This window comes from Colletotrichum graminicola (genome assembly GCF_000149035.1).
Source record: "Colletotrichum graminicola M1.001 genomic scaffold supercont1.73, whole genome shotgun sequence".
Lineage (NCBI taxonomy): Eukaryota > Fungi > Ascomycota > Sordariomycetes > Glomerellales > Glomerellaceae > Colletotrichum > Colletotrichum graminicola.
The window spans coordinates 128933-150830 of NW_007361077.1; the positions used below are offsets into that span (position 1 = coordinate 128933).

Here is a 21898-nt window from a genome sequence, read left to right on the forward strand (position 1 = left end):
GTCATCTTCTCCTCATAAGCGAAGGTTTAGCGCTGAAGACCCGATTATTGCCGCAAATAACCTTACTATTGCCACATCTGAAAGCATGTTGCACACTTCGTTTAACATGTGGAGCCGATCTGGTTGAGGGCCCACCCCCAATGACTGTTCAGTTGTCGCTAGAGTCTAGAATTTTAGCTGTAAGTGCACTACCATAGTCATCTTATTTATCTTCGGATGCGGGATGACCCCATCTTATGAGTACCGTCCCGAGGGGGGGGGGGGGTTGGATGGGGAAGCGTTCGTTCACACCCGCGGGCTCGTCTCAACCTCAGTCCCGGATGAGTCGACCGCACGATGTGACCCTCTGGCCATGCGGCTAATCACACACCAAAAGCAAAGGGGACCAGACAACAAGGTCGCCCGATGGGCACATCATCTACCCTGGCCTCCCTCATTGGAGCGACTTCACGCCCCCTGTGTTTACCGCGGAGGGCATGCGCCGAGTGCTACCAGCCTCGGATTCATCTAGCTTGCGCAGCCCTAGGCCCTTTTCGTTCCCCCTCTCTCTCTCTCAACCAAAGGGGGAGGGCGCGCATCGTGAGATGCTCATCTCGCATGTTGAACAGGGAAAAATAGAAACAAAGGTCGGCATGTCCTTGTGACCATGATCACTTCCCGAAGATCCCGCCACGTCCCTGCTGGTCTAGCCTGAACCAGATGTATCTTGCTCGCGAGTGCCCCTGGACGGCGAGCTTTCCCCATACACACGCACTTACACACATCTTTGTGAGCACCAGCCAGTGCAGCTAGGAGCCCTTCTGGAACAGCCCCCTCGGCCGTCGACTGATATCAATCATGAGATACGCGAGTCTTCCGCCCTTGGGAAGAGGAGCAGATTTTCTCCCCGCATTTTGCAAGGGTTCGTTCCGTCCAACCCCCGTCGCACATCGCAGCGGGACGAGCTGCCTTCCCCCGCACAGCACTACTACTGGGCCATCAGGAACTAGCTGCCGTGCTGCTGTCGTCCTGGTACCTTGCTTGAGGGCGAGACGTTGTTCTCCATGTGTGTTGATCGCTCTAGACCGATTGGGTGTCGGCAGACTTCACCAGTGGTTTCTTTTACCTAGTTGTTGTTGATCCCTCCATGAACTTCGTATCTAGCGACATGGAGCGAAAATAACATTCTGAACCTCGAACGCCGTCAAATCTTTTCGACAAGCGAAGCGGCTCTGAATGCCAATGCTCTGGGCCAGCTTGGCTTCAAAGTTAGATTATTGATTGATCGACACTCGCAATCAAAGTCTACCAGACTGATGAAACTCAAGAAACCAAGAATGCCAAGAAGTCATTGCAGAGTCGAAGGGAGCCCTTGGTCCAATCTGGAGGCGGAACTACTCCCCCATAACAGTGCCATTAAGAGCAGGGTGCCCGACACACCACTATCGGGAGCTTGGTCACATTACTCTCTGTGCTACACTCTGTGCGGTATTGCGGGAAGCCAGTCTGTATGTTCATCACGGTACAATGTGACTGTGCGATGACCCATGCGCGGCATCCCGTCCTTGGCTGGTAAAGGGTCTCAGACAGGGTGAGCCCACCACCGGACTTTAACGTGCCCACATCGCAGCTTGCCAAGGGCTCTTCCGATTTACCCGTGATAGCCCAAGAAAACTAGGCTCTCTGGGCAAACGAGGGTCGAGAAGCTTGAGTTGGTCTGCAGTCAATGGCAGAGGCCAGAGTCCGAGCCGAACACGGGGTGAAATTGGCAAAGAAAAAAAGACCCGAAGACGACAAACTCGGCCGGAAAGCGCGTACTACTCTATCGGATCAATTTCCCTAGCTGAGTCTTGCAACACGTCCGGGTGTACATGGGAGTAGGTAATCCTGCTCGGTGTCCAGCCGACCTGAAGCTGGGACACTTTCGCCTCTGGAGCTTGGGTTTCCGAGAGACCGCAAGCAAGACAAGATCAGACGGATCGTCCCACGATGAGCAGCAGTGTGGCCGCGAGCAGCGGGCATCGGATATCGAGCATCGCTGTTTTCCAACTGTAAATGACGGAAACAGTGGACCCGGTCTTGTGGATCCCAGTGACCGTCCTTACGTTGCTCTCTGGTGAATTCAGATGACTGCATCTTAGGATTACACCTACGCCACTCGCGGTTGACAGTTCCGGGCGTTGGACTAAGGCCTCGGGGGGGGATAAGCCAGCCCACGGGGTTCATTGGGCGGTGATGCTGTTAATCATATGTCGCTCGTCAATGCGGAGAAGTTCCCGTGAGCTCAATTGATAGCCATCCCCCTGGGGCGAGCCGAGTAGCTGTCGGCAACGAGGGAAGGAAAGCCGTGACAGCCTGAAGAAGCGTCGTTGCGTCCATACAGCATATTGGGGGGCTGCATGCGTCTGCCAGAATTGCCCTGCATCTCGGGACCGCGTTCCTGGACTCATATCGTCCCCATATCGGGCAGGCACACACGGCAATAGCACCTTCGCCATTCGAATCCTGAGACGTAAAGCCTCAACCTCAGGTGGCGGTAACCGGCCGCAGCACGAGTCAACATCGGGGCGAAAAAGCCTCGGAAAGGAGCGGGATGCGACAGAGGGTGTCTGCAGGGCGACGTGATAGTGTGGGCAGTAATATCGTCCTGCGTCCTCTTACTGGAAGATGACGGAAGGGGGACGGTCGACGCCCGAAGCAAGGACGCGTCGTGCGGGAGAGAAATTGAACGCTTATGGTGGGGAAAATGCGAATTGGTCCAACTGGTAGGGCGGAAACCGAACCACCGCGTAGATCGGTGCGAGAATGACGGTACCTTGGAGACGAACCGCTGGGTATCGAACGCCTCAGGCGTAGCTCAGAAGTGCGGATTGAAGCAAAACGGGTAGACGAGATGGCCCCAGCTAACGTCAGCTGGGACGCTGTCGGCTGAAATTCGCAGACATCCAGGTCCATCATACGATCTTCGCCGTGGTCCATGCTATCTCTTCTGCATCCGGTTGCCTCCTCCTTATCTCCATTGCCCCATTGTACGCCGGAGGGTATACGTGCGGACACAAAAGGAAGGGTGGCAAGCGCTGGTCCAACCTGGCTGGCTGACCGTCATTTCCCCAACTGGCCTCGATCATGCAGCTTTCGAGGGACGTAACCGTAGGCTTGACTCTTACGCGTGTTCTCGCCCCAAGTCTTTCAGTATGGACACAGAAGCGAACGCCCATATGCTCTAACGGCCTACCCGGATCATTCTGACGCATGGGAAAGGCGACGGCGGCAGCCTCTCAGGTGGTGGGAACGAATGGTAAAGTTGCCGGCCCTGGAGACGGGCACCTCTGGTTCCCAACTCATAGTCTAGTCTAGTAGGGTTAATGCCGGGTCGAGAGCATAGGGGGCCGGGAGGGAAAAGAGGGGGGACTCCACGTCGTCCAAATTTAACCGGCGACGTTCCCGTAGAGGAAAAAGCGTTAGGCGTGGGTAAAACGCGGAGGGTCAACGTCGAGGCTCCGTGGTCTTTTTTGTCCCGATTCGGCGTGGTCGGCGTATCTTGCCACGACGTGGTAGTGTAAGCCGTCGATAGCGCCAAAGCTGAAGCAGGCTGTTGGATCTCTTCGGTGTCGTGTGGAAAACGAGAAAAATTGAGCTATTTGATAGATGCCGCCCGTGGAACAAGCCGTGGTCACATGGTCACATGCACCGTGATAAGATGAGGTGAGAAGTTGATGGGTTGTCTAGAAACAGGATGTGGCGTGGGATGAGGTCGAGAGACAGTGCATATGGGTCATCGGGACGGTGTACTACACACAGTACGCTGGAGCGAACCGTGATTGGCTAAGAATTTGCAAGTTGGAAGGAGTTCTCGAACACTTGAAGTACCTATGCACCGTTTCTGTCCCTTACCCATCCATCCTCCAGTCTTACCTAGCTTACACTTTCAAGATAAGAACAGAGACGGGACAAATCCACAACGCGGCTAAAGAGAATGTGTGACAGCAGGGGATATGTGATGGAAGAGACGGCACAACAAGTAGACCTCGGCCTGCGCAAAACACTTCAGAGAGATACCTGCCCTAGAATACGTGTCTGTGTGAATATTGACCTCCTCCACACAGTCTACAATGTCACCGCCTCGAGTGAGGTAGACCTCGACCCTAATTACCCCAAAAGCATCTGGAATATCGCGCAAACCTGCTCTCAGCCGGACTCCTTTGAATCTTTGACTTCCCCCTTTCGGTCCAAGAGCCTGATTATCCCTAAAGTAAACGCCTGTCAGACCCGCCATCTGCGCACCATGTACACACACCAAGAGCCTGGACTCCGAGCTCATCTGATGCACGGGCCACGAGGAACCACTCCCTCCTCTTCGGTCGTCGACCTCCACGAAAGATGAAAAAAACCGCCAGACTGTTTTTGACCTCATGCCGTCCGGATTACAGTGAGGTGCATGTTCTTCGTTTGACGAGGGAGTTTGCCGTCGCGCTCGTAGATCAACCCGCAATTCTGGCACAGCGACTGCTTTGCGTTTAGTAAATGCATCCATCTTGAGGAGAAAAGGTTCGGTAACTCACCCTCGGTCCTGCAGGGCCAGGCCTCACTGCCCAAACACTCGATCCCCACAGAGCACAGTGCCAGCATCTCCAGGACAAGCGCTCCTGGTCCGTCAGTCCGCTTCCCGCGCCGTATCCGGATCCCATGTCCGGGGTTCCGCGTCCGCCGGGGGTACCGGACCGGCCCAGGGGACTCAGACTGCGGAACCGACGTTTCTTCTTGGACCGCTCGCCTCTGCCCATGCGTTCCTCTTCCGGGGCCTCGACGACGTTACCGAATCCAGAGAACGGCACGCCACCGACCAGCCCGGTGGTTGAGCTGAACCGGGCGGTTTCGCGGCGCAGGCGGCGAATCTGTCGCTCTCGGTCTCCCTCGCGCTTCTCCATCTCCTCCTTGCTGAGGATCTCCACCTTTGGCTCCCAGGGATCGGCCAAGTTTTCTGGGTCGTAACGCCATCCGGCATCGGCCCCTGCCGTGGCCTCGTTGGGGAACTCGCGGGCTCCGTTCCAGCCCATCACGAGGCCGCCTGCTTCGCAAGCCTCCTTCTTCAGACGCAGGACCGCTTCATAAATGGCGTGCGTGATAGCGGGGACCCACTCGCCCGTAAGTCCAAGATCCTGGCATGTCTGGCTTGCAAAGGCCTCTGGCATTCCTGGCGGATGCAATAGAGACCATTCAAACTTGTCCGTGTACAGGGTCGACTGCAGGTTGATGTTGAGGGTGATGATACATCGGTAGGCGTCGTCGTGGTCGTACTCATCGGCGTCAACGGGTACGGGGCTTGCATTGGCGGTGACATTTGGCGCTGAGGTGAGGTCCCTTATCCTCGACGGTGTTCCAAAACCGCCGTTTTGCATTGGGGTATCGGAGCGGCTGATGGCTCTGGTGGCGGGGGTGGGAGAATCGTCGTGGTTGAGTACCGAGCTGGCCTTGGTAGCGTCATTGTTGCCGGCGTTCTGTGACTGCGACTGCGCGTGAAACAAAGGGTGCAGGGCAACACCGGCATATTCCTCAAGCTGTGTACGGATCTGTTTGGCGATTTCAAGCATTGTGTTGTGGCGGTTTGGCAGGTCCAGATCCTGAACGTATGTTTGCGCAAACTGCTCAGTGGTGATGACGGTCTCGTGCAAGTTCCAAAGGAACGTGTCGCGAAGCCGGTAGGGCGGCGTCAGCTCTTGCGGCCGGTACTGGGGCAGGGTGGTATCGACAGTGTGAGGCGCCGAAGGAAACGGGACTTGGGGCACAAAAGCCGGGATGTCGAGCTCGATTCGGATGGGAATGAGGGTCAAGGGCAGGTCGGCCTGTGCCGAGTTCTGTTGGTCGCTTCGAACCTGGCGCCCCTTGCCAAACCAGTCTCTCCAGATGCCCTGGACTTCGACGGGCTCGTTCGTGTCCTTCCCTGCTTTGTCTGACAAATCCTGGATGTTGGCGAGCTCTTCCCTCCTCACGCTTCGCAGGCCAGTCGGGCGGCGACGGCTGTTGTCTTCGTCGTCGTCAATGTCGTCGTAGCCATCCTCGGCGTAGTTGATGATGGTCGTTCCGCGCTTCGTTACTCGGGAGATTGGGCCGGTGGGGGCGCTGGCCAAGACTGGTGTGAGGAGAGAGTTGTTGTAGGTTCTGATGCGCGGCGCATATGTGGACAGGAAGGCCTGTGGCTTCGGTCGGGTGTCCATGGTGGGATGTTATGAGACCCAATGGGTCATCGCAGGTTGTCGCAACGCAAGGGTGGAGGAGGGGGACACGTCGAGGAAGACGGAATGGCGCGGTGGAGCTGGTGGTTGTTGCGCATTCGCAAGCACGAATTGGCGCTTCGTATGATGCTGGCGACTACTGCGTTGAGCTGTTGCTATATTGCCGGATGTTGGTTTGCGCGCCGATGGGATTGGCCTTAGTGGTGAGCGCGGAAGGGGAGCGATGCACCGCCGATTGTGAGATGTGGATCGCGTTGGAAATGCATTGGAGGAGCAGCATGGCGCGTCAGAAAAATCCAGTCGGCGTTTCCCGGCACCCTTGTGCCTTGCGCCAGGACCATCTCCATAAAGGGACTAGCGCTCTATACGGTCCCACTATTTCATCCTACACCGAGCTCACCGACAACTGCAAACATTCTTCAGTGTGAATACCATATGCTCTGTTATAGCATTTCTCAAATTATTTGGAAACACAAAGCCTTTGACCAGGGAGATATGGCCTTATCAATGCTGAAAAGTATCGGTTTTCATCATCCACTTACTCACTTTTGGCCCAAGCGATCACTTTCTGGTGACATTCATGAAACAACAAGCTAGTGTGACTATCTGCATCGAACTGACCGAACCAATTTGTGTCCTAAACTTCCACTGGCATGATTCTCACATACAGTTGTCATAAACTCATTCCGCTTAGGCTCTAGATGAGTGCGAAACGGGCACGAAGAAAACTGATATGATGCTGATATTCGCTTCACTTCAATGTGTCTCAATCATAATGTATTGAAACAACATTTCTTGGTCATTGCATAATCTATCTCAACAATGTCTTTCTTCTCGTTGCCCTGGGTCTCAGCCTCACTGTATTTCTGGAACTGAATCGTGAAAGCGGAATCTGCGTCAGGCGACAGGCTTTTTTCATGTTATCTCAATTGTCAGGTATATATATGACAATCTATTCAGATGTTCCGGTTTTTTCAAATACAGGATGAGGTGTGTACAAATGTGAATATATAAGCGAAGGTCTCCGGGCACCTGAATACACAGGCGAGTAACTAAAACCACAATCCAACTCATTCCTTCCCAAACCAGAAAAAAACGGCTTCTTCGGTCGATTCGACAACGACCCTCATTTTCACTTGAAAGCACCAAAACTCCAAAAGCTGCACACTCTCACAATGGATGAAGGCGATCACAAGCCTGCTGCCAATCGGAAGATGGAACTTCGCATTCATCTCGAATTTCTCATCCGATACGACTCCGAGATCTCATCCTTACGGTCGACTGTGTCAGCCTTGCCTTCGGGTATAACTGCTGAAAAGACTACCGCAACATCTGAACCCCAAGGTCATCAAGAGTTTCTCATGAATTGGTTTCATCAGATGAGACTGTCCCATCCAAGCGAGGCAGGTAACCATAAGAAACAAGACGAAGACGCTCATGATAAGTCCAACGCCGTCTGGACCACTGAAGTTGACGAGGGGATCATCCAACTTCACGAGTCGAAGTGGCGCCTCGCTCACGTTCGCTCACCTCTCATCCACCTCACCCCGCAGCTCACGTCCACCATCGCCTCCGTCTGTGATGCCATCCAAAACACCCAAGACATCACAATCGGACTGAACCACATTCCCCGCCTTCGAGTTGAGATCAAACCAGAGACCTCGACGTTCACCGTCACCGATGTCCGGCGAACTCTACTCTTCCTCTGGTCCGCCTCTCAACGCATTGATACTCTTCACGCAGGATATTGCGGCCCGAGGTCGCCCGCTGCCCCTGGCCTCGAGTTTTCTCGTCTTTTCCACCCCGTCAGCCTTGTGTACCCCTTCTGCGAAGATCGAAATGGGGTAGCTCTCACAAAGTTCACCCACGGCCCTCCTGATAAGGTCAAGATACTTGACGACATGCATACCGTGGACATCCGCGGGTCTTTGCTCGAGAAAAAGAAAATTCGCGCCGTCGGGGTATCGAATGACTTGGAATGGCTGGCAGAAGGAACGACCGTTCGCTTATGGGACCCGGACCCCCGTCACGATGAGCGCATCGTTACGGGTGCGTACGATTTTTCAGGGCTCCCTGCGCCCCATGAGAAGTTGATCCGTTTCAACCAGCACGCTGGGACGCTGGATCCCGAGGCCATCGACAACTGGGTGCGGGTGTGTTGTGGCATCATCGATTTATGTCTCAATGCAACAAGCGAGCGTCTGGAGTGCATCAAGACGCGACTGAACCTTCCATCCGATCTCGATCCTTCCGTACGAAGTTCTCCATCTCGCTCGTACACCGTCTTCGACCTACTCGTGGACCTTAAGCTTCCATCTCAAGCAGCATACTACAAATCTCTTGGTCCGAACCCCTTCGTCTCTGAATTTGTGTCCCGCCGCCGCTGGACCCCAGCTGTCAACATTGAAGAGACGGAAGGTGTTTCCCCGTACACTTTCGGGATCGAATTGGAATTTCTTGTTCCGTACTCCCTTGTCGGCGCTCGGGACCCTGACCCCGACGACTCCCGCTGGATCTATCGTGACCCTTCATCTGCGGCGGCCGACAAGTCAGCCTCCCAGGAGGACGAAGAATACTGGGCCGCGCGACGCACGAACTGGGCGATTGAGGCCATCAAAGCCAGGGCTTTAGACAAACAAGTCTACACCGCGAACGCAGACCACCTCGTCAGCATCCTCACGTCCGCAGGCCATCTCAGCGCGACGTTCGACACACTCGCTGATCACGCAGTTCCCAACGATGTTGTGATTCCCGCCTACGCGCTCCATACTATCCTCCAAGAGGCCAGAAATCCTCGCCTATATTTCCTTAAGAGGATCGACCCCCGCCACCAGATCTGGCACGTCCACCGCGACTTGTCGCTCTCGAGCTTCCACCTCGGCGAGGCCGGCTACGCGGGCCATCTCGGCGTCGAGATATCCAGCCCTGTTCTCCGGGACCGCCCCGCAGACTTTGAGAAGATCTTCGACGTGTTAAAGGTGCTCCGCGGCGGCGTCCGGCCGATGCTCGACCCCACCTGCGGGTTCCATGTGCACGTCGGCAATATCCGTGGGTTCTCCCTCCGCAGCCTCAAGAAGATTGCCACCCTCGTCTGGGTCTCGGAGCTGGTGCTCTATAGTCTTGTCCACCCCTCGCGGGAATCAAACATCATGACCGTGCCCCTCGGCAAAGGCTCGACCCTAGCCTGCACCGAGGACCTGTCAGAGTACACCGCCGGTTTTGACCTGCAGAACCCGAACACCAAAGACGCCCAGATGGAGGCTATGATATTGTCCAACGAGATCGAAGCGCATGTCCCCATGGACGGCATCCCCAAGCGTATCCAAGACGAGATTCTCCGAATCTGGTCGGTCTCGAGCGAGTACGGCCTCATCCACCTCCTCCAACCCGACCAAGTTTGCAAGACCGGCATCTCCTTCTTCTCCATCCGAAGCAGCATCGAGAAGCAGTCAGGCGAAGAGGAGCGAAAATATGAGGGCACGGTTAAGTTCCGAATGCTTGAGGGGACGCTGGATCCAGAGCTGATTGCGCATTGGACGAAGCTTGTGCTGAGAATTGTGCAGCGGGGAACGGACACTGAGCCATTCGAATACTTTTGCACGATGAAAAAGATACTCAAAGAATACTATAGCGAGAGGGAAATGCTTGAAGGCTTTCTGAGCGCACTGGGGATGGAAGATCATGCCCTCTTCTGGAACAAGGTTGCGCAGAAGAATAAGGCTTTGTCAGAGACAGACGATGGTGCGGACGGGAACCAATGGCAGTGCCCAGCGGACAAGGACCTGGATCTTACGGACGACGAGAAAGAAGAGCTCATGCGCCGTTGGTGTGAACGGAAAACTACCAGAGTTCCCACGGTTGATGACAATAGTTTGGAACGGGCCAGAAGCATTCTTTGAGGGGTTGATGGGCAACACCGGCAGAGATCCCCAGATGCATTTTGTACGACAGAACAGTGCGATAAAAGGACGGAAAGATTGCTAGAACGCACAATGGCTAGAGAGAAAACTGTTAATGAACGATTGACATGAGCTAAACTTTTGAGGATTACCATATGATTCTTAATGGAATCAATGAGAGCTGAATTGAGAAGGTCTCGCGCAGTCAGAACACCAAAAATACAGGGCAATCAAAAGCAAGGCCAGGTTCACAAAAGAATAGCAGAACTAGTTTCAGATGACTTGTACTATGTTGAGATTGCTGCCTTTAGCTGAGACCAACCAAACTGACGAGAACATGTCCCTGTCGGATGATGATGGCGAATCCCGAACCTCTTTTCCAGGAAATCCCGTGTGGACAACGTATAGGAGGGTCGGGAGACAGCATGGAGATGTCAAGCGCGACTCAAATGAGAGACCACTCAATGTTGCCGACCCGACCAAGGCCCTGGCTGCCAGCAATCTTCTCAAAGACGGCAGGGCTGACGTCAATGTCATGGATCGAGCACCCCATGCACTTGTCGGCGACAGTGACTATGGCTTCCCCCCTGGGGCCCCTGATACGAACCTGACGGCCGCAGAGGGGATTGCTATTGGACTGAGAACCCATCTTGAGGTGAGAAAGGGCGACGATCATGGAGCCATCGCTGTCGACTCTACCACAGGCGCCAAGACCAGGGTTGAAGAAGGTGAGGTCGCCCCAGAAAGGGCCGGGGTCGAGGTTCTGGCGAGCTGAGAGCTTAATGTTCCTGGCAACGCCTGGTATCAGAATTACAAATAGAGAGCAAAGGAGAGTGAGTGTGAGATAGGACGTACTCAGAGACGTCCTCGAAGATGCGGCACACAGCGTAGACGCGAAGAGGGTCCTCGGCACCGTTGCTGAGGGTGCCGTGGGCGGTGCCACAGCCGATGTCGGTAGCCGTGAGGGATAAGAGATGCTCTGCAAGATGGAGTCAGTAAGCCACGCCTCTTTCAAGGAAACTAACAGCCTAACCAGTCTTGCTGAGCGCCTCCTGGCGGGTAACAGTTCCAGCCCTGGCCATATTACCAGAGTTCAGCCAAAGCTTGGCAGCCTCAGAGAGCGGGTATCCAAGGGCAGAATCCTCGGCGTCGAGGGCCTGGAAGAAAGCCACAACCTCCCCGGCGCCGTTGCGCAGCGAGGCGGGAGCGCGCTCGAGGTAGCCAGCGGCGGCAATCTTCCTGGCCCAGGCAGTGGCGTCCTTCTGGAGGGTTGTGTTCCAGTCAAGCACGTGGACGCCAGCAACGATGCGGGCGTCGTTGAGGGTCTTCAGGGCCCGATCCTGGTCTGTTGTGAGAGGTTCCGCGTGAGCGCCCAAGGTGGTGAGGCCAGCAACGGCAGCGGTGATGATGGCCTTTGTAAACATCTCGACTGGCGCTGCTATGTGAATGGAGCGAAGTATGGACAGTAACTATGCCGGACAGGACATAGAGGGAATATTGAATGAAATCGGCAGAAGGAATCTGTTTGCTTAGGCTAGATATCACGTAGAAGAGTAATTGTCGTTGTAGGTGGACTGGGTCCCAGATTAGAAAATGTAAGGGAGGAAGAGGGGGTTTATATGGTTGTAGAGAAGATTAATGAGAGATCTATAGTTCCCTGGAGGAAAAGTAAGATTGGGAGATGAATAGAGACGTCCAGAAAAAATCTTGATATTTCGTAACTGCTTCGAGCGAAGTTGGATATCCCAGGTGGGAAGTAAAGAGCCCAAGGGACAAGCAGGAAGTCAGAAGAGCCCAAATGATACGCCCCGTGATAGGCCTAGCGAAAGCACCTTCAGGTTTGTTGGTAACTGAGACTACTATGATAATAGTCTCGATTATCAGAGGACATACTACCTAGGAGCTGGTGTGACGAAGGAGACAGCCACGGTCTTGGAAGAAATAGTGCTCAAGAAAAGGCATGAATATGATAAAGGTGGTTAGGTTACAAAAAGTGCCCCAGAAGAAAATTCAATAGCACAGAAAATGAGGTGAAGAGCCTGATATATCCTTTGTCCTAGTTATTGCAGACAGCATGCATTGCTTGCTAGACTGGCGAGAAAGCAAGGATCTCAGGCATCTGCATGTATATTGTAGTTTGCATGTGGTGCCTAACATTTTGTCAGACGGTAATGTTGTGTTGCTATTCAACTGGCAAGTTGCAAAGGATAAAGGAAACAAGGATCTTTATGAGGCGGTTTTGAGAAGACGGAATGGACACATCGGTGCTGGAGCGAGACCAAGCTTTGCGAGCCGGGGTGTTGTACTGTGGTCAGATGCAAGGAAGCTCCAAGCAACAGTAACAACAAATGCAACCCCGCACAGATTTACAAAAAGTTCCATCTATGTGTAACTATACTAGGAGGTGATATGTGCTTGTAGCAAGTCATTCAAACGGGGAGAGTCTGTGATCTATAGCGGTGCTGCTTCTCAGCTGGGCGTGGCGGCATAGCTCTCTGATGTACATGGTGTGTTTTGACACCACGCAACTACTGAATCTTCTTGGATCTTGTAGATAATGACCCAGGAGACATCTAACGAAAAAAATAATACGATGGAATAGTCACATTGCAACTTATTTTCTCGACTGTTGGTTGAGCGTACCCCTCTAGTGGCTTGCTTGGCTGGGTGGTCCAGGACACACAGTGTAACCACGCCATGCCTACGTAGTTTAAGGTGGATGTTCTTCGTTATAAAGCGTGTTATAATGCAGAGCATGGGATGATATGGATCAAGAGGAACAGGGTACATGAAGGGAATAGGCGCCTCACCCAATCGGTAGGGAGGATCGGCGGAATCTCATGGTGAGAGAGAGGTGTGCAGCAAATGCATCATCGTAGGGTAGGCGAACATCTGCCCTGGAGTCACAAAGAAATGTGAAACAACCAGCCCAAGCCGCGGAGCAGAATGGAGTTTATGGGCAAACTTTGCAATACCCTAAAGCAAAGGCTTTGCTGAAAAAAATGCTAAGTGGCTAAAGAAGGGTAGGACGGCCATCTTGGTGCAAAACGTGACTGGAACACGATTATGTGGCTGGTCAAGTAATTCCTCAGCAGATTAGCCCGTCATATCAGAATATGTCATTAACATGGTCTTCATTATATCTGCTAATGCGCCTCTAAGTTTCTCCCGAATAGTATTCTGGCGGCAAAACAAATCCGCCGTCAATATCAGATTCCAACGTGGGGGTGTATATATCAAAACATCAAAACAAGCGCTGATCAAGACCACGCATGCGAGCAGAAACGCAAGCAAGCAAAGAGCTACCAACCAACGTCTTGAATACGCATACATGTATCCGTACAACCGCTCACACGGCCACGGCGTTCCGCTGCCTTATGCTCTGCGACCGAAGGAACGAGATCTGGCCCCTCCGGACCGTCGTCGTCGCCTCGCCCTGCGGCGACCGCAGCTCGTCTTTATCCTGCGATAAGCTCGACGACAGGTCGAGCGTGCTGTACGGGTCGCTTACCTGGGCCGGCCGCTCATCCCGTCGCACTGACAGGTAGAAGAAGTCCCACCAGAACGAGTGCTCCAGTTCGCGCGGCTTGCCGTCGGCGGTCCAGTACCGTTCCTCAGACAGCTCCCGCGACAGGTGCCGCCGGAAATACCGGTCCTGGTTAACCCACCACGCGCGCCAGGCGGCGAGAATGGCGAGGGTCAAGGGGATCACCGTCGCCCAGTAGACCCAAAACAGGTGGCTCAGCACGGGGATTGGGTCCTTGGGGTTCGTCGCGGTGCCGGGCTCTGGATTCTGCGCGGCGCTGTCGCCCGCAGCGTCCTCGCCCGAGGCCTGCCAGTCGAACATGGACATGCCAAAGAGGGTGCCGAGGAACTCGCCGGGGAGGAAGACGGCGGTGATGACGGCGAGGGCCTTCATGGAGGATGAGTCGCGAGAGGAAGCGACGGCCATGCGGGCGTTGAGAACGTTGTCTTCTTGGGCCATCTTACTGTAGATCTGAGACGTGTCAGGAGGGGGGAATCGGTGAATATCTAGGAGGTGATGGGGGGAGAGGCTGTGTGACTTACGATATCGATTTGAGCGCGGCATCGGGCTTCCGACATGCGACGGTCGGTTTCGAGGCCCATGCACATCCTTTGTAGCCCCTCGAGGTATTGTCTAATCTCGTGCCAGTGATTTCCAAGGGGGTCAGCCAGCGGGTCTGGGGCGGGACCGGGGGGTAAGGATCGTCGGCGTGTGCTAGTGGACGAGCGCGAAGGCGGACCCGTCGGAGGCTCGTCTGGCATGGCCTGCGGTTCTTGCTGGTAACGCTGGTCGTCTTCCGTGTCGCCGACGTGGAAGTTGTCGAGACGAATCTTGAGCTCCCCAGTCGACATGCGCTCCGCCAGCTCATCGCCAGCCTGCAGCATCAGCCTCACGACCCTCTCCATCCAGCGGACGGTGTCGAGCAGCTTGATCGATTCCTTGAGAACATCGTGGGCACTCTTCATCAGGTTCGCCATGCCCATGGGCCCGTTAACCTGAGGCGCCTTGTCGTTTTGGGCGCCAAAGGTCAGGCGGCGCATCAGCTTGGAGCGGCGCTCGCGCTCCATCTCAAAGGCCTCGAAGCCGGCGATGCTGCCGACGGCCAACTCGAGGGCCTTGACATGGTCAATGTTCTCCATGACGGCTTCCTCGGTGCGCATGAACTGGACCTGGAGCAGGACGACGGGGGTGATGAAGGGATGAGCCCAGTGGGCACGGCAGGCCTCAAGGCGCTGGTCGTACTCGTCGAGGTTCTCAAGGCTGTGCTGGCGCGGATGATAGGACTGCCTGATGAGGAGGGAGGAGGTGCGGCTGCGGACGTCGTAGGTCAAGGACAAGAAGTCGTAAGGGGTCCTTGGGTTGTTGGAGAAAGAGAGGATGAGACCTGATGGGGTTAGTGGGTGCATCGCAGTGAGGGCAGCGGTCGAGGAACTCACTCAACTTGGAGCGGTCGAGGGACCAGAAGCGGGACTCGTTGGTGACTCTGCGGGAGTACTGCAGGGTGGCCGGGTGCAGGTCCATGGCGTCCAGATCTTCGGGGGTCATGGTGATGCCATCTTCCCGGCGGTCGAAAGACTTGTTGCGGCGAAAGCAGATACTGCGACTGTCAGCTTCGGAACTGGGACAAGAGATGGTGGGTGGGTGTGCGCTCACACTCGGCGAACGCGTCCATCGAGTACCAACTCTGGATGCCGGGCTGGTCCCTGTGAAAAGACTCCCTGTCGTAGCCGTCAGCATGGCCTCATACAACTTGTGAAGCCAATTGATGAGGCAATGCTCACATTGTGGTCCATGCAGTACCCTCGGCGAAAGGCGAGATCGAGGCTGTGGTAGCCGGGCACCTCGTCCTTGTGATGGAGTTGGAAACTGATATCCTGGTCGCCCTCCAACTCGGTCCTCATGCCCGAAGGGATGCCATTGTCCTTCTTGAAGACGACATACTCATCATACTCGACCTTGGAGGCCGAGGTGCCGTCAGTGAGCAGGATATCATCGCGTAGGGCAAGGGTGTCGAAGCGGAACAGGTCGGACGAATCAAGTCCCTGAAAACGGGCCATCAGGGCGATTTCCGTGGATTGTCGCTGATGCCTCGCGGGTTGCAGCTCAACATGACCGAGTTGAGGTGAGCGGCAGCGTTGCCGTTGTTGTTGTCTTCGTCGTCAGCGAGGATGAGGGTGAGGGTGAAGGTGAGAGTGAGACAGCCGTCATGCCCATCCCAGGCGCTAGCATCCGTCCTTCAGATCCGGGACATGGATGGGTTTTAATTGTCCGTTGTTCTCTTTCTTTTCTTTTTTTCTGCCCGTCTGTCTCGCAGATCTTGGCCGTCAGCGGTGGTTGGTTCGGGTCGCATTTTGCACTGTTCCAGGGGGGAGCCTGGTCCTCCACCGTCCCGAAAGCGTGAATTCGGTGGGCCTTGCGAGGAGTTGCTTGTGGGGGGTTTGTGGTTGTTATTACGCCGAAGCGAGCCTTCAACGGCCGCCAAGTGACATTGTCTAGTGGTTCGCCCCGGATGCCCCGACGGCGTGCTTATTTATGCATCTTGGCGGGCGTCTGGAGGGCCTCGTTTCCGGGGTCACGCGCTGTGCCGTTGAGGAGGAAGGAACACGGAATACACCCCGACACACTCGCATACATTGGGAAAGAAGGCAAAGGAAGGAGGAACCTGGTAAACTGAGCCTCATTATTTGACACCTGCCTGGGCAGCCAGACTATGTACGTACCTAGGTACCTCTGGCAAGAAGTACGTACGTACCGGTACGTCATTGCCCTCTTCCACTTCTAGACATTCTTCATTTTAGTTTCAATTCGAGACTTGCGATTGGGATGCATACATCGAACCTTTTATCACTTGAGGCATTTTGCCACGGTGCTTGTTCAATAATAAGCTTCTGCCCAAGAAATGGAGGCCCACCTACGGATAGGTACATGGTACCTACTGGCCAGACTTTGACGACCCTTGGCCCAACCCCCGATAAACACAGATCCCCCTCACCGCCGAATTTCCTCACTGGCCCCGGCCTCCGTCTTCTCCTCCCCGGTTCGCTCCTCTTCCGACTTCCCCGCCTCCTGTCCGTCTTCTGGCGACGCAGGCTCCGCCTTCTTCAGGACCTCGTCCCTGCGCAGCTTGAAACCGCCGCTCCATCCGATCCACCTCTTCTCCCTTGGGCCCTTGAGCATTGTGAGGGTCAAGGACAGCCCGATGAAGCCGACTAGAGGACGGTATCAGCATTCGCACCAGGCACGATCATGGCAGAGGACGTGACTTGACTTACTCGAGGCGCCTCCACTGTACTTCCACCCGCCCTGCGCATATAACCGATTCCCCACCGCCGTGCCTGTCAATTGCCCGCAGAACACGCAAACCATGTATGCCGTGTTGACACGATTCCTTGCCTTTGCGTTGATGGTGTAAATGGACGTCCTATTGGCAGTCTGCGCAGTCTGTATGCCCATGTCGATACAGATTGCCTGGATTACCGGTCCCGCGACCGTGAATTCGCCCGTGAACGCGCCGACGATGCATCCGGCGAGGATGGCGACCTGGCCCACCACGGACGACAGGAACGGCACGTACCTGTCCATGACAAGCCGTCCGTACACCGGCCCGCCGCAGATGGCTGCGATGCCGATGAGCGAGAACAACCCGATCGTGACAGACGGGTACTCGTACGGCGGCGACGCCAGCAAGAACGTCAACGTTGTCCAGAACGACGTGAAGATGGCGCTGATGAAGAAGCCAATCAGGCACGCTTGCACGAGGACCGGCTCCGTGAACAGCATCGTCACAATCGTCCACAGCGCGCGCAAGTAGTTCAGTCCGTCCGGGTTCTTGGACGGGTAGTCGGGCAGGAAGAAGAAGAGCAGCACGAGGATGACGTACTGCGCTCCGAAGCCGATCCAGTAGATGTTGCGCCACGACGTGTAGTTGGCCACGATGCCCGACAACAGACGCGCGATGAGCATGCCGAGCATCAGCCCCGACGTCGTGATGGAGAGTGAGCTGGCCTTCCGGTGCGCCGGCGCCATGTCCGCGACGAGCGGGAGCATGAGCTGCGGCGTCACAGTCGTCGCGCCGACCATGAAGGAGAGGGCGAGGAAGGCGGCGAAGGAGTTCGTCACGCAGAGCCCGAGCCACTGTGCGGGATTGTCAGCTGAAGACGCTTCTGTGCCGGCTCTCTCGGAACACTCACCAGCATGGCCGTCACCCAGATGAGGCCCAAGATGAACGGCCGCCGCCGCACCATGTCGCCCAGCGGGCAGATGAACAGCAGCCCCGCCGCATACCCGGCCTGCATCAGCGTCGCCACCGACGACGCCCTTTCGAAGCTGACGTCGAACGTCTCGGCGATCCTGTTCAACACCGGTTGGTTATAATAGAGGTTGGCCACGGTAAACGTCGCCGCCTACACGTCGTTTGCTCAGCATCCATCCTTGCACGCGCTCGGTCGTCCGATCGTTGTGGGGAATGAGAGGGGTAGGCAGAAACTTACCACCGCAAACATGAAGTTCAGCGCGAGTGTGAACTCCGGAGGGTTCTCGGCATCGTATCGAAGCCTCCTCGGCGTCCAGGTGAGCGTCCGCACAACCCAGTTGACGATCCCGCCCCGCCCCTTGGCCGGGTTTGATTCGCAGTCCGAGTTGGACGGCGACGGCGTTGTCGATCTCGTCTCCCTGCCCGTCGGCGCCCTCCCCTCCTTCTCCTCGCCGGAGCCACCCAGGATAGAGCTCGCGGCCCGGGCTTGCGGGTTGGAAGCATGTTCTGCGGCCGCTTCCGCGCCGTTAGAGTTTCGCCTATGCGACATCGTGATTTGTTCCATCTTTGGACCTGGGGCCTGCAACAAAGTTCCGCCCTGCTGCGTCAAATCTGGTGTTTCGGACGAGGTATGCCGCAACAGTCGGCTACCTAAGCCTTTCTTTTCCCCCAGTCGTTAGAGTCGCTTGATTCCCGTTCTTAGCGTCTACTCGGGAGTTCGTCGAGGGTGCTTAGCTAGGGACGATGATGAGGTCATCGCAGTGCACTAGCAGCTGGTCGTGTGTGCCGCGTGTATTCGGACGCAGAGTTCTTGACGGCCATGCAAAAATGAAACAAACAAAGGCTATTCTCAACAATGTCCACGTAGTTCGTGCTGTGACGTTTTCTCTTTCTTTTCTTTACAATCCCAACAGTGCGTCAAGTCAAAGAGGGAGTAACAGTGACCATTCCGACACTTTTTTTTTCTCTTCCTTTTCTACGACGAATGGCTCGGCGCGCTTTTCGTCTTACCGATTACCGGGGTGGGCATTTGTCACGACTGACGGAGATAAGCCAGCCGGCCCGCTCTGGGGACTTGCGATGGCGCGAGACCAGGGGGGGTGGTGTTGAGGTCTACGTAGCAGGGGAGGGAACGTTGAAAGCGAGCATGTCCTATCATCGTCTAGTCTAGAGAAACGACCGTCGGCCGGCACCGACTCGGCAGAGGGGGGGCATGTGCCGCGGTTGCTGGTCGGGTATGCTCCGATATTCGGACTCCGTGGCCGAGCAGTCGGTCGGGATGTGTGGTTTTGGTAATGGCGGGAGTACAACCCGAGGTAGGCTTTCGAGGCAATATGCAAAGACCGCAGCAACTTTGGCCAGTCCGGCTTTGTTATCCATACATGCGTACTGCTATCCAGACTGGCAGGTTGGGTGTTTGGAGGGTCGCCGTTCGGTCGGCCTGAGAAGCCAGCCATGTTTATTATTTTAGATTGACCCACATCGACACAGCAACCACAATGGCAAGCACAATAGCTCAGGGGTAGAGCGCTGGGCTCATAACCCAGAGGTCCCTGGATCGAAACCAGGTTGTGCTATCTGCTTTTTGATTTTTTTTTGTCTTCATCTTAGTGAGCTTGACAAGCGATTGATTGAGCATTGATTCGTCCGTCATTTCTTGTTACGGTGCAGATGCTGTCTAAACCTAAACTTGTCACACATTGCAATTTGGCCACAGTTTATCACTCAAATTTGTCTTTTATGCGATTGTCATTCTATTGTCTGCCCAAAGCCATGGTCGGTGGTGTAGGCCCGATTGCACGCGATATTCCATTTCGCGACGCTGGAAACGTTTCCTTTTCTCCACGACTCTCTTTCAGAGTTGCAAGTGTTTCAGTCTCCAAAGCCAACGATGCTGCTTCCTCAATGCCCCCTCCCCCTAGTCGCAGATTACCGATGCCTTGACCAGCCGGTTGCTCTTGTCGTAGTTGCCCCCGTCGGCATTTCCGCACTTGACCAGACTCGGTGAAATCCCGAGCAGGACGGTGCTCTTTGAGCTCAGCTCCGTCTCATATACCTCGGCTTCATGATACTCCGGGTTATAATGAACAGTGTCTTCAGCAATAACCGGATCGATATAGAAGTAGGCGCGGGATTGCATCAAGATTCGGTGTATCTCGGTCGCTTCCTTGAAAATGTTGCGGAGCTCCTGATGAAGGCTCTTTCGCGCGACTGTAATGTTGGGACAGTCGTGGGGAATGAATGCGCAGAGGCCCCGGTATTCTTTGTCGACGATACTATTGAGCTCTTTGTTGTTGAAGCCGATGACCTTGTCCATCATGACGGCGCTCTCAGCCTTCCATCGAAATAGCATGGTGGGGTTGTTGCTCATCTCAGGCACTTCTGAAGGTGTATTATCAGTCATCAAATCCTATGATTTGAAAAGATACTCGACCAGACTTACCAAGCAACTGGTTGAAGAGAGCAGATAGTAACTGGCCTGGAGTCCCGGCCCAATTTCTGCCAAAGCGAACTCCATTGGGTGAGAATATGCGGCTAACAACAGCGTCCCAAACGAGCTTCTCGACGACGCTTTCTCTTATGTCGTCATTTTGGAGAAGCAAGATTTGGCGTGCATCAAGTTGGCAAAAAGCACAAGACTCCTCTTTGTCCTCGTGACCATGATGGTCCAGATCATGCCGAGAAGAGTGGCCGGTAAGGATGGTGGCAACGAGGCTTCTGATGTTGTATGTCATTGTTCTCCAGCTGGCTTTGATGACGTCGTCTGAAACTTTTCGCGAATTGGCAATGGCCTTGTCTTGTGACTTGACTGCCTTGAGGGATGCAACCTGCGCTTTGAGATGACGAATCTTACCATCAAGCTTGTTGATGTGTGCCACATGCTTGGAAACATCGCGCTGATACGACTGTTGCATCTCGGTTCGCTGGCGCTCAGCATCCTCGACCATCTTTGCGACACAGGCAATCTCAGTTCTGACACAGGCAATGTCAGTTTCGATATGGACAAAGCCATTTTCGACATGGGCAATGTCAGTTTCGAGTTTGGAAATATCGGTCTCGTAATCCTCGAACTGCATGTGTAGTTGGATGACCTGATCTTGAAGACTTCGGACCTCGGCGGCGTGTGGCATGAAATAGGTCGCATCTTGAGCCCGGTTTTTCTGATCGTCAGATGAGCCATCAATCACACTTGGCTCTCCGACTTGTGTCTCTGGCATAAGATTGAATGCCGTATCATCCATTATGGTATCCAAGTGCAGAATGTCTTGTCCGCGAAGGTCTGATCGCAGATCGCAATGATGCTGGTAGTGTTGTCTGAACTGCGGCTCGAGGCTGTTCTTGTTGAGAGACGAATCGGTTCTGGTCTCTTGTCTTTCGCCGCTTGTTTGCTGCATTTGCAAAGGCTGAGCTGGACCGAAAGTCATGTCGACGTCGTCGTCATTGTTCTAGGAGAATTGAGTTGTGACTCCAAGTATTTGCTTCTGAATCTTTTCTACTTACGCACTGAGCATCGTTGCTCATGTTGGCCTCTAATATGGGTGGCATTGCGAGACGATGTGATAGAGCAAGGACAGATATGAGTTTGAAGTCTGTTGAGGATGGTGTGGAGAGCCTGAAACTGGTAAGACTTTTGTTACTGAGGAAATATACTCACTTACCTGTCTTCCAAGCCAGAAGGATGCGATGACGGAAGTTACAGCCTAGGTCAGTGAAGTCTGGTAGGCGGTTAGGAAAGCCAAGTGCCTACCTAGTTAGGTAGTAAGAAAGGGACAAAACGGAGCAATACCCGGAGCTTTTGTTTACCCGCCTACCTAGATAGGTAGATGAAACACAAAAGAGGAAGGATACGCCAAATATTCTGGGTTGCTCCCCACCGCCGCGCTTTCCTAAAGCGTTTGGATTTTCCTTCTCCTTCCTGGACCTTCTGCTTCCTGAGAGGACGTCTCTTCTTCTGCCCCACCCACCATCTACCTCACATTTTCATTCTCTCGGCCAAGGTGAGATTCTC

The 21898-nt window shown here is 54.6% G+C and overlaps 6 protein-coding genes and 1 non-coding gene across 7 annotated transcripts; 2 read left to right on the top strand and 5 right to left on the bottom strand.

Annotated features, from left to right (window-relative positions):
- Positions 1–4389: 4389 nt before the first annotated feature.
- GLRG_11039 (snf5/smarcb1/ini1) lies at positions 4390–6194 on the bottom strand (the record flags this gene model as incomplete). Its single annotated transcript, XM_008101760.1, has 2 exons — positions 4390–4485; positions 4542–6194. 2 exons carry the CDS (start codon positions 6192–6194, stop codon positions 4390–4392), a joined length of 1749 nt encoding a protein of 582 aa, XP_008099951.1.
- Positions 6195–7387: 1193 nt separating this feature from the next.
- GLRG_11040 (uncharacterized protein) lies at positions 7388–10111 on the top strand (the record flags this gene model as incomplete). Its single annotated transcript, XM_008101761.1, has 1 exon — positions 7388–10111. One exon carries the CDS (start codon positions 7388–7390, stop codon positions 10109–10111), a length of 2724 nt encoding a protein of 907 aa, XP_008099952.1.
- Positions 10112–10556: 445 nt separating this feature from the next.
- Positions 10557–11535, bottom strand: GLRG_11041 (SCP-like extracellular protein; the record flags this gene model as incomplete). The annotated part of the gene is made up of 3 exons (XM_008101762.1): positions 10557–10899; positions 10967–11090; positions 11145–11535. 3 exons carry the CDS (start codon positions 11533–11535, stop codon positions 10557–10559), a joined length of 858 nt encoding a protein of 285 aa, XP_008099953.1.
- A 1925-nt stretch (positions 11536–13460) lies between these two features.
- GLRG_11042 (uncharacterized protein) lies at positions 13461–15694 on the bottom strand (the record flags this gene model as incomplete). The annotated part of the gene is made up of 5 exons (XM_008101763.1): positions 13461–14108; positions 14180–15021; positions 15074–15234; positions 15291–15355; positions 15419–15694. The coding sequence occupies 5 exons, from the start codon at positions 15692–15694 to the stop codon at positions 13461–13463; spliced, it is 1992 nt and encodes a 663-aa protein (XP_008099954.1).
- Positions 15695–16625: 931 nt separating this feature from the next.
- GLRG_11043 (major facilitator superfamily transporter) lies at positions 16626–18439 on the bottom strand (the record flags this gene model as incomplete). Its single annotated transcript, XM_008101764.1, has 4 exons — positions 16626–16846; positions 16910–17771; positions 17828–18040; positions 18128–18439. 4 exons carry the CDS (start codon positions 18437–18439, stop codon positions 16626–16628), a joined length of 1608 nt encoding a protein of 535 aa, XP_008099955.1.
- A 955-nt stretch (positions 18440–19394) lies between these two features.
- GLRG_13277 lies at positions 19395–19466 on the top strand. The gene has a single exon. It is a non-coding gene; the product is annotated as a tRNA-Met (tRNA).
- A 341-nt stretch (positions 19467–19807) lies between these two features.
- On the bottom strand, positions 19808–21284 carry GLRG_11044 (uncharacterized protein; the record flags this gene model as incomplete). Its single annotated transcript, XM_008101765.1, has 2 exons — positions 19808–20271; positions 20333–21284. The coding sequence occupies 2 exons, from the start codon at positions 21282–21284 to the stop codon at positions 19808–19810; spliced, it is 1416 nt and encodes a 471-aa protein (XP_008099956.1).
- Positions 21285–21898: the final 614 nt, after the last annotated feature.